The 11,879-nt window shown below is 44.4% G+C and overlaps 2 protein-coding genes across 3 annotated transcripts in view; one reads left to right on the top strand and one right to left on the bottom strand.

Annotated features, from left to right (window-relative positions):
* The window catches only part of ZNF212 (zinc finger protein 212), a 38,572-nt gene extending 27,806 nt beyond the window's left edge, over nt 1–10,766 (bottom strand). The window contains exon 1 of one of the 2 annotated variants that reach the window (XM_045288961.1): nt 2,368–2,532. In XM_045288961.1, coding sequence (XP_045144896.1) covers nt 2,368–2,388 — 21 coding nt within the window. In that variant the 5' untranslated portion in view covers nt 2,389–2,532. Of the gene's footprint in view, nt 1–2,367; nt 2,533–10,717 lie in introns of those variants that run through there. The other variant, XM_045288965.1, reaches the window with a different exon arrangement.
* On the top strand, nt 8,929–9,339 carry LOC101647046 (NADH dehydrogenase [ubiquinone] 1 beta subcomplex subunit 7-like). Its single transcript, XM_045288966.1, has one exon. It carries the CDS (start codon nt 8,929–8,931, stop codon nt 9,337–9,339), a length of 411 nt encoding a protein of 136 aa, XP_045144901.1.
* Nucleotides 10,767–11,879: the final 1,113 nt, after the last annotated feature.

The raw sequence follows: 11,879 nt of genomic DNA on the forward strand, positions 1-11,879 counted from the left end.
AAAATGAGGACCTAATGCCAGGGGCTTAAGTGGAGAGGAAATGTTTTGAGAATGATGAGGGCAATGACTGCACAAATGCACTTTACACAATTGATGTGTGTATGGATTGTGATAAGAGTTGTATGAGCCCCTAATAAAACGATTAAAAAAAATTAAGGTTGCAGATGGACATTGGGCCTCAACTCAAATACTCCCTTAACACAAGAACACTTGAGGCTCACCTTCCTGACACAATTGCTGAAGACAAAATGGGTGCATAAGCAAATGTGATGAAGAAAGCTGACAGTGCCCAGCTATAAAGAGATAGCATCTGAGGTCTTAAAGGCTTGAAGGTAAACAAGCAGCCATCTAGCTGAGAAGCAACAAAGTCCACATGGAAGAGGCACACCAGCCTATGGGATCATGAGGTGTCAATGGGATCAGGTATCGGGCATCTAAGGCCCAGAACAAAATCATACCCAAGGTGAATGGGCGTGGTGGTGACATGGAGTGGAGACCCAATGCCCATCTGTAGACAATTGGACATCCCCTCACAAAGGAATTACAAGGAAGAGATGAACCAGTCAGGGTGCAGTATAGCACCAATGAAAACACAATTTTCCTCTAGTTCTTTGGCGCTTCCTTCCCCCCACAATCATGACCTCAATTCTACCTTACAAATTGGATTAGACCAGAGCATGCACACTGTTACAGATAAGAGCCCGAAACACAGGGAACCCAGGGTAGATAAGATGCTCAGGGCCAACAATGAGTAGAGACACCAGGAGGATTAGGGGAGGGTAAGAGGAGAAAGGGGGAATCGATCACAAGGATCAACTTATAACCCCCTCCCAGGGGGACGAACAATGGAAAAGTGGGTGAGGGACAGCAGAGGGCTATGTAAGATATGGAAATAATAATCTATAACTTATCAAGGGTTTGTGAGGGAGGGTAGGTGGGGGAGGGAAGAATTGGGGAGGTGGTGAATTTTACATCAATGGAGCTATTTTTAAAAATATCTCATTCATAAAAAAATACTTTAGTCCATAAACCTATGTTTTTCATCTTTAAAATTCTGACAATCAATACAGATTGTTGTAAACTTAATTAAGGTGGATCAAACTACAGTGTAATATAGTTGATCAGTTGACCACCCTCTTAACCCAATCTGAATTTACTCTAGGCTTAAATATTTCTCGCTTGCTTCACAATAGAAATTTCTTCTCTGGCTTTTTAATATTACTGGTGGCCTTTTCTCTTTATTTTTTTATCTTCATATTATTCTTTTTTTCTTCTTTCTGTTTCATTTTTTGTCTTTTGCTGTTTCTGTAAGGTTTCTCAGTTTATGAAGCACAGAACGAGTGGGGGTGGCTATACAGATAGAGACAATAACTGATGCAATGGTTTATCGGAAATGGGGTTTGGTGAGGGTGAGGAGGATCAGGGAGTAAACAATGAAATCAGAAGGGGATAAGGAGCACTAGAACTAACTGTGATGATGTACATACAACTCTTTTTAAAACCTACTTAACTATGGGAGTCTATGATATGTGAATTTTTCATCAATGGAGCTATTTTTAAAAATATCTCATTCATAAAAAAATACTTTAGTTCATAAACCTATGTTTTTCATCTTTAAAATTCTGACAAAAATGATGTATACAATGTTCTATTATGCTTTTCACAGCATCATTTTATGAATACTTTGCCAGTAATGTTTGATATTTGGACTACTTCTAATTTTGTACTGTGATAATGTAACCTGCGCCCACACTCATGCCGGACTTGAAAACTGATGTCCCCCTGCTGTAAGCCTTTCTTTCCATGGCACCCCACAGTGGAGACAACGTTCCCTGGCAGGGCCCCAGGGCCACACAAGTGGTGGTGGGCGGCCCCATGCTGAAAACCGTGGGCATCAGAGCTGCTGCAGCTCCTCCTCTCACCATGGAAGTTAGATGAGGTGGTCTGATGCTGCCGCAGCACATACTTACAATCTGCATCCAAGTGGGATTTGTTACAATGATTCCAGACACACAGAAACATGGACCTCACAAAAGAATGAAGGGGCGAGGGCAGGGAAGATGATGCACCTGTGAGGAAGGTGAGAAGGTGTGCTGCAGCTGCAGGGAGAACAGCCACATCTGGGGTGTCTTGGAGCAAACAACTGACAGACTGACTCCCCCAGGCTCCACCTAGCCAGAGGCCTGAGGCCACATGGAGTCGAGTTGTGGAGAAATGACATTAGAATGCTTTAAAAGGGTTATTTAAATGTACTGTGAATATTAAATGTTTCTCCTGGTTGGAAACAATTGAATGTATTATTTTAAAAAAACAAACAAAAGTATGATGGAAATGAACACTGGTAATTAAAGATAGCAAAACACATACCTCTGCCGTCAGCCAATACATGAATGGCTAAGTGGGGAAAGAGAAACACAGGTTGCAGGTTTGAATGAAACAGTTCTATGTATCTTTCCCAGAATCTTTCAGTTAGGAAATCCTAATTTGAAAGAACCTACTCAAAACTGCTGAGAAAACAAGAGATTTGCATTTGACGGAAGGACTTGCAAGGTTTAGTTTGTTTTATTTTTTTAATTTCAAGCAAGTGGCTGACCTCTGAGTGCACTGAGACAGGAAAAAGTCAGGGGCCTCAGAAGAACTTCCATCTAGGACTGCAAGTTACAGACAGCCACCGAGTAGAAAGCCTCATATGCTAACTTACGGTGACCACTTGGGTCCACTTGATGTGTTCAAGTGGGAGAGATGGCTACATTGTTTGCCACTGACACCCACTGGGCTAGTCCACTGGGGCTACAGATGAAAAGGACTGGCTCAAAAGACAGGAGTAACCCAGTTGACCAGAACCCTACCAAAGAAGAGAAACAAGTTTGGTGCCTGCTGTAGATTGCTGCCATCTGATGGCCGGATCTGGACTGGACTTTGCTTACCTCTGCAGATGCTCAGAGTTCTAACTAGAAGAAAAGAGCATGCTCTTCTCAAGAGCCCTTCTTTGACAGAGATGGGCAATTTAAACACTGGCTACCTAAAATGGCATGAGATACAGGCATGACGTGTCTGGCTTACACACTACATGGTGTGTTTACACTCAAAATGAGAATGGTCAAGGGAGGATCCGCACTGAGTACTCTCCTCTCTTCCTGTGGAAGAGAAGGTGGGAGAAGGTGTTGATAGGACTGTATGATTCCACTGTGAAACGTGATTGTGAACAGAGCTAACAATGACAGTACTTTGTGATTAGTAAAACTCAGTCATTGTAAAAGCCGCAACTGTGAAAGTAGAGAGTACAGTGGCCGATCAAGATCATTTAAAGGTTTTGTTATGCTGCTGTCTGGTGAAGCTCAGAGAAAGGGAAAATCTTCTCTCAGGTAAAGTTTACTACCAGACAACAAACAGATCCTTATCTGTTATCTTTATCCTCATCTGAAGCTGAGATGATGTTTGGAGAACCTGATCCGATCAGATGGATACCTGCAGCAGACCTGAACGGCTGGTACCTGAGCAACCTCACCCCTAGGACTTTGTCCTACTGAAGGACTAGTCGTTAATGATTGTTTTACTGGTTAAGTGGTTGGGAGGGAAGTTTTATACTCTTAGGTATAAAACATAAATACAGGTATAATACATTCTCTAGATATAAAACAGAAATACAGGTATAATACAGTCTCAGAAACTCACAGGGCAATTCCAACATGTCCTAGAGGACCACTATGAATTGGCTTCAACTCTATGACAGGGAGAAAAAAAGCCAGGGGTGGCTTGCAATGAGTGGATCACATCACCATGGTATTGTAACTTGCACCAAATGACTCTGCGGGCCTATGAAAATGAGGTGATTATGGACCACCAAAGGAACGGAATGGCTTGCTAATAATGTAAATAAGGTGAAGGGCAGCACTGAAGCAATGTGGCAATAAAAATAGGGTAGTCTGGAATTCTACTAAGGGGCCTGGTCACTTTTGTCAGATACTAGGCTTAGACTGAAACATCCTAGTCAGGCAGAGGAGACCTGACCACTACCAAGAAGATGAGACAGGAGCAGAACGTGTCCTTTGGTCCCTGTACTGAGAATTCCTTGGACCCAGGAGACAGAGCGAACTGTAACACTGGAGACGGTGGGAGATGTAGAGAAGCAGCAGAAGAAAAATGGTGGCAGTAGAACCAAAAGACTGAGGCAAGACAGTAGACTTCCCGGGCCAAAGAACAAGGCAGTTACAGTGGGTGTGTTGATCCAGGAAAGGAGAGAGTTGAGCATCTCCAGGGAGAAGATTGTTCACTGGCAGAATAGGGTGCCCCTGGGCACTAATTGGCAGAGCTAAAAGAGCTTTTCACATTTGTCCAAGCAGGGCAGAAGCTGAGCCAAGGGCCAAGAGAAAAAGGAGAGAATTGTCTGTGGACACAAAGGAGACTGTCCTGACCAAAGAAGTGTAACCTGAGACATTCCCAATCCCGAATTGTAACCTGTTAATTACTAAGAAGCCACATGAGTATAGGTATGATCTGTGAACTCATGTGGCCACTGCAACACATTATCAAGCCCAGCAGAGAAGTACAGTGTGCACTGAGTCAATACGGAAGTGCAGCAGCCCTATGGGGACAGACCAGACTGCCCCAAAGAGTTCCCAAGGCCAGAATCTCCACAGAAGCCAATGCCACATCTCTCTCCTACACAGCAGCTGGTGGGTTCAAACCACTTAACAGGCAAGCACCTAACGAATGAGTCACCAGACTGCTGTTAAGGGGACCATGGATGAATCTTAACCTAAAGCATGCCACCAAATAACCCGCCATCAAGCTGATTCCACCCCACAGCGATGCTACACAGGTATTCCGAGACTGCAAACAGGAGTCAATAGCCACATCTTTCTCCTCCAGCAGAGTGGCTGGTGCATTTGAATTACAGACCTTGTGCTGGCAACCCACTGCCTACCCTAACCCATAGTGCCACCAGCATTATGCCACGTGAGAAACAGGCACAAAAAGCTACTTACTGTTCCATTTACATAATATTTTGGAAAAGGCAAAACTATAAAGTCGGTTGTTGCATGAGGAGACAGATTACAAGAGAACACTAGGATTATGGAAATATTCTGCCTCTTGGCAATGTTGGCAGCTGCATCTTTATCAAAACTCACTGAACTATTTTGTGAAGAGCAAATTTTCCTCTGTGTACATTGTATCTTAACACATCAGATTTAGGATGAGTGTCTAATCTTCAATAGAGGAATAGTTTAAATATTAGCTATCATAAAATATGCCTACGTGCAAAAACTAATGGAAAGTATTTGTAAAAAGATGCGAAATAGCAAAATAACCCCCAAATAAAACAGGTTCTGAATAACGAATAACATATGGAAGTAGAAATGCTGATGGTGAATAAACAAAGGAGGAGACAACCACAGCAGCAGTCTGGAGTACTAATGCAAGCAGGACCACGAGTTCAGAAATGCCTGATCAGTCTGCTGCCGCTCTATGGATCTTGGAAAGCCAACTCACTTCTGAGTTCATAGTCTTTCGGAGACCACCTTTTCTCAATCTTTAGCTTGTCATTTATTCATTTATTCTTATAAACCACACAGCTGTATGTTTCCTCCATTCTAATAATCTTTGCCTTTCAACTTGAATATGTAGTCCATTTAATTTATCGTAATTAATCTGTATTGATGTTTTTTGCTATGTTTCCCATCTCTCTTTTACTCTTTTGTATATATTTTTTTCTTATTCTATTATTCCTCCCATCTGATTTGGAAGTTATTGTACAGCTGAATTCTCAAGTTTCAGCAATTATCCTAGAAATTATAGCATACTTATTAATTCTAATGTTCTTATTTTACTCAAACATGAGGACCTTAGAAACACTTTCTAATCATTTCCTCCTGACATTTACATCAGTGGTATCACATATTTCAATTATGCCTTTGCCTTCCATCCCATATTACTATTTCATTCAGTCCATGTGTGTTGAGATTTACCCATTATCATGTATTGTCTTATTTTCTTACTTTTTCAGGCCTTTCATTTGGGATGATGTTCCTTTTACCTTAAGTAGTTTCTTCAAAAGATTCTCTAGAGAGTATGTTAGTAGCAAACTGTCCATGTTCATTGATCTAAAATGTCATCATCTTACCTTGTAGGAAAGCACTGCATGTGTCTTTATGAAGATTTACACTATGATGTAGGATTCCGTTGACTATTTCTGGAGCAACCATTTCAGTGGTGTTGGTTACCTCCTTAAAGCATGAACATGCTCATGTTTTCCCCATGGTTTTCCATTTTCATTATCCTTGTCTCCTTACCCCTTACATGCTCACCTTTGTTTCTATTAATTGTTGACCATTTGGTATCATCTGGATGATTTTTTACAGCAGCTTGGTGCTTACAGGTAGGGTTTTTTTGGTTTCTTTTCAATTTCCTACTTAGCTGCAAGGTGACCAGAAGGGTTGGTCAGTATCAACCAGTTCAGTAGGTCTGGGCTTAGGAATCTAAGGTTCTAGGCCATACTTGTCTCTCATTCAATGCATCTACTGCGGGCTAGATTATAAATGGTGAATGGTGGAAGCCCTGGACAAGATGAACTGGCACAGTGGGCTCAAGCTTAACACCTGTGAGGACGTGCAGGACTGAGCAGTTTCCTTCTGTTGTACTTAGGCTCACTGTGGATTTGGAACCAACTGGAGAGCACCTAACAACAGTGGTAGCCAGGCACCAGCTAGCGCTTCTGGTCTCAGGATAGACACAGTGGCTTGTGTAGACAACTGATTTGTCCTGGAAACTCCTTTTTTGTGTTTCTTTCCCTATTGTGCTGGACAAGTATCTTAGATGGCTGTTCACAAAACCTAATATCTCAGATGAGACTCCTCATCAAACTAGAGTGTAGAATGTAACTTTATGAACTATATTATGCCAAATGACTGAAATGTCCCACAAGATAATGGCCCTAATCCTTCAAATCCAGAAATTAAATTCCACAAGGCATTTGGTTATATCTAAAAAGTATACCACACCAGTGTGTGTAATCATGAGGTGTCCAAGGGATCAGGTATCAGGCTTCAAAGACCCAGAACAAAAAATCATACCAATGGGGTTGGGGGGCGCAGAATGGACACCCAAAGCCCATCTGTAGACAGTTGGACATCCCCTTACAGAAAAGTCATGAAGAGACGAATCAGTCAAGGTGCATTGTAGCACCTATGAAACATACAACTTTCCTCTAGTTCTTTAATGCTTCCTCCTCCGACCCCGAATCTCATGACCCCAATTATACCTTACAAATCTGACTAGACCAGAGCACATACACCAGTACAGATAAGAGCTGGAAACACAGGGAATCCCGGACAGATAAACCTCTCAGAACCAATAATGAGAGTACCAATACCAGGAGGGTAAGGCAGGAGGATAAAGGGCAGGTGGGGGAAAAATGGGGGAACCGGTAACAATGATGTACATATAACACCCCCCACCCCGGGGGATGGACAACAGAAAAGTGGGTGAAGGGAGACATGGGTCAGTGTAAAACATGAAAAAATAATAATTTATAAATTATTAAGGGTTCATGAAGGAAGGTGGGGGAGGGATAAAAAGGAGGAGCTGATACCAAGGGCTCAAGTAGGAAAAAAATGATGGCAACATATATACAAATGTGCTTGACACAATGGTTTTATGTATGGATTTTTATAAGAGCTGTATGAGCCCCCAATAAAATGATTTTAAAAATAAAAAGCATACTAGTCGTTTTAAAAAGCATCTTGAGGTGGATAAAATCTGGGATCACAAAAATTACCCTTCGGCTTACTGCTGATACTACTGCTGTCTTGTCTTCCACCATGACTGATTGTCTGCCCTTAGTCACACATATTGTGGTTCATGTGAAGGTTACATCTTTTCAGTCTGGTTGCTTTTGAATGATTTCTGCTTTCCATTTTGTACATTCAATATTATGCATCTAAGTGATTTATTTTTATATAATCTGACTGTGATCCACTAGCCTTCATTCTATGTACTGATATTTTGACTTTATGGTTTCTCAAATATGGCTCCCAGTGCATTCTGCATGTGTGCATGTGTGTGCACACACAAGTATGTGAATTCTGATTAAAGTGTTAAGACTTTCTCATTCTACCTTCCCTTTCTCTTCATGTTTTCCATTTTTTTCTTTTCACTCTATCTTCCACTCCACCATCAAGCTATCTCTACAGCATTCTACTGTTAAATAAAGCTTTCTATTGGTTAATTAATGATGTTTTTCAACCCAAGAAGTTCTAGATTGTTGTTCTAATATGTAATAATGTTAAATCGCAGTCTCTTGGCCTTTATTCATATTTCCTATGCTTTCTTTTAACCTTTAAATGTACTAAACATACTTATTTCATATTCTGACTGGTAATTCTAACACTTGGCATTTTTGAAGGTGTAAGTTTATCAACCATTCTTTTCACTGATGTTTCCTTGCTTCTTTAGTAACTTTTAATTGTGGACTCATGTGCATCAGAACTTCCCAAGAATTATTTGAATGTTGTTAAATGTTGATTCCTCTGGAGAAACTTCATGTTTCTTTCTACCTTAAATTCTTGACTTGAGGTTTCTTGATTTAAGGTTACAAAACTGTATGAGTCACCATGAATTATCAAAGGGGACCCCACCATCTGCCCTGCATCTCTTAACACCAAAGTCCGGCACTACTCTCTTTGCAATCACCTCAGAAGAAGAGCTTTTCATTTCACCCTTACATAGAAGGCTTTCCTCTGAAGTTTCCATTTGATGGTGTTGGGGTAGGAACTACATCTTTGAATCCGAGTTTTGGCTACTATGTTCCAGGTTCCTTCAGGGCATAAACCAGGGGTCCTCAAACTTTTTAAACAGGGGGCCAGTTCACCGTCCCTCAGACCCGTTGGCATGCCGGACTATAGTTTAAAAAAAAAACTATGAGTGACCATGGGGGCCCACCTGGTCCAGTGGTACCTGGGCGAAGCCTCGGTGGAGCCTGACCCCCTGCAGATGCCCACCTTCCGGCCCGACTCCGGCTTCCCCGGGCCCAAGGTGCGCGACAAGGTGACCACGCAGCAGCAGATGACCAACGCGCAGCTGATGCTGCACCAGCGGGACTACTGCGCCCACCACCTCCTACGACTGCTCAAGTGTAAGCGCGACAGCTTCCCCAACATCCTGGGCTGCAAGCACGAGCAGCACGCCTGCGACTACTGCGAGCACGACTATGTGAGCCGCATGAAGGAGTTTGAGCGGGAGCGGAGGCTGCTGAAGCAGAAGCAGCAACGGGAAAAGAGGGAGGCGGCCACAGCCAGAGGACAAGGGGAGGGGGAAGTGGCCACCGAAGTGGCCCTGTAGGGACCTGTGGACCAGTCAAATAAATAAAGAGCTCCAGATCTTACCCACTAAAAATAAAAAAATTTTTAAAAAACTATGAACAAATTCCTATGTACACTGCATACATCTTATTTTGAAGTAAAAAAAGAACGGGGCAAAAACACCTGGCGGGGCGGATAAATGTCCTCAGCGTGACACACCAGGCGTGCCACACCCGCGGGTCCTAGATTGAGGACGCCTGGAAACAATGCTCCACCAAATGCCCTCAAATCTGGCTGCACAACTATGCTTCTCTCTTAAGTGTTCCCTCTTCATTGTTGGATTCCAAGTATTTTTTACTCATGTACCTTTTTAAATAATTTACATATTTGTGTTAGAACCAACATTTTTAGTTGGTCCACACTATCAAATGAGAACTACAGAATCTTCAACTTAAGAGATGGACAACTAGGTATGGAAAGCAAGGTTTGGGATGTGGGGTGAGTCTTTATGGCTTTCCCTTGACAAAGGCAGTGCAAGCTATGTTACATGTTGGCGACTGTGCGAAAATCAGTCACGAACAATCTGCGTACGTTGGTAACCTCTCTTCCTACCCTCTCTTTAGTACTCATTTGTGAGTAAAAGTCAGGTCTCTGAACCAGCTGAGCTTAACGGGTTCACACGAGGCCAGTGCTGTAAACACTCCTGTCCTGTCTCCCTAATTCAACCTCGCTAAAATCACGGTGTTCTATAAACGCTGCCCCTTGCCCTCATACTTCTCACCCATTTCCTACAAGAATCAAAAACTGCACTCTCTTCTAGTCAATGACACGCCAAGATTACCTCGGCTCTGAATTCTCGCAAAGTTCTGACATGATTTTGAAAGTGCTCCTGAAGGGGAAAAGTGTTGCATTTAAAACCCACTAAATTGTACCTGCCTTTCCCAGAGAAAAATCACGGTGTCTTCGTAAGTTAACCGTTACTTAGGAAGGGTATGAGTGCGTCGGAGCTGGGAAGCGCCTCAGCGCTATCTAGCGACTAGCCGAACTCGGTCAGTCGAGGGGGTGGGGGTGGCAAAAGCCACCGGACTTGGGCGTGGCCAGCTGAGAGTCGTAACCCCGGCAGCTTTACAAACAACCGGCAAGTTCACGCAATGGGACACCTGTGCCTCTGCCCAAGTGCGGCCGAGACAAGTTGGCCGTCGAGAGAAGCGGACGTCCGTCTGCGGTCCCCGAAGGCAGGGACGGGGGCCCGGCTCTCCCACCGGAGCAACGGGCTCGGGGCCGAGCGACCTCGGAAGACGCTTCTCCGCAGGACGCGGATGAAGCAGGAGGTCGTCGGACAGCGGGAGCCTGAGACCAGGACCCCAGAGTGCGGGGCGCGGAGCCGGCACCCGGGCCGGCCCGAAGGCGCCTCTTACCCGCGCCGGCGCCGCCTCCGCCATGGTAACCGCCGGGACCCCGCTGGAAGCCGCCGCCGCCTCCGCCGCCGCTGTGTTGACCCAGGTGCATGCTGGGAGGCGCGCGGGACCTGCTGGGAACGGGCGGGGCTCGGGCCAAGATGGGCTCCGGCCGCCCGGCTCCGCCGCGCGCGCCCCCTGTGGCCGGAGGGTGCACTGCACTCGGACTCCCCACGCTGAGGATCAGGAGAGGGGCCATGGGCCTTTGAAGGCTGTGCGTCCACGTGTCCGCTCCGCGAGGTGCGCCAAGAGACTGAAAGTTGTACAAACTCTGTTCTAGAGAAGAACATACAATCTAGTTGCGGAAAAGAGTTGTGGTCTCAAATGGCAAGTGGTCAGATTATTCCAAAAGTGCACGTTTCCTGACTTTTTCGAGAAATGAGAAACCACTTTCCCATAGGAGCATTGTGGGTCAGGCAGAGGCGTGTCTGTGAAAATGGCGCTAATGGCAATTAGTTTGGGTTTTTTTTAAAGTCATATTTTATTGGAGTTTTGGTGAAAGTGTATAGAACCAATTGGGTTCCTATCAATTCGAAGCTTGCTTAGTGATCTCACACATTTGGCGTCCTTCCCCACCCCCACCCCCAGAGCACATGCCATACGGTGGCACACCCTAGGTACACCTTTGGGGCCAGGGGCCCAGGCCAACTCACTGTAGCCTGCTGCTGAAGGTACTCATGTGCCCTGGTTTCAGACAATTAACCCAGTTCTGGTACTCCCTGAGACAGTGTTGGGTAACTTTGTTTAGAAAATGTGGCTGCATGTTCTTATGTGCCACTTTGTTTGGTGCTCTCGAAGCCATCCGCAATTGTATGCACATATTAATATCTCTGCAGGTCAATCTAGATAAGAGGCTGGATAAACAATGTGAGAAGAAAATAACGGGCCCAACGGTCTGGAGGGACATGAGAGTGTGGGAGGTGGGGGAAGGGAGGAGGTGTTGGCCAACCCAGGGACAAAGGAACTAGTGGTTCAAAACCAGTGGCAGGGAAGGTATGAGAGGACTGGTAGGGAGTGACCAAGGGCAATGTAACTGAGAGGAATTACTGAAACCAGAATGAAGGCTGAACATGGTAGTGGGACAGGAGGAAAGCGTAAGGAAATAGAGGAAAGGAGTAGGAGG

Source organism: Echinops telfairi, unplaced genomic scaffold, assembly GCF_000313985.2.
Source record: "Echinops telfairi isolate 266 unplaced genomic scaffold, ASM31398v2 ScPeMD7_23;HRSCAF=83, whole genome shotgun sequence".
In the NCBI taxonomy this organism is placed as follows: domain Eukaryota; kingdom Metazoa; phylum Chordata; class Mammalia; order Afrosoricida; family Tenrecidae; genus Echinops; species Echinops telfairi.

Bases quoted from the DNA above. Each gene is read 5' to 3' on its own strand.
- LOC101647046 (XM_045288966.1), top strand. From the start codon at position 8,929: ATGGGGGCCCACCTGGTCCAGTGGTACCTGGGCGAAGCCTCGGTGGAG.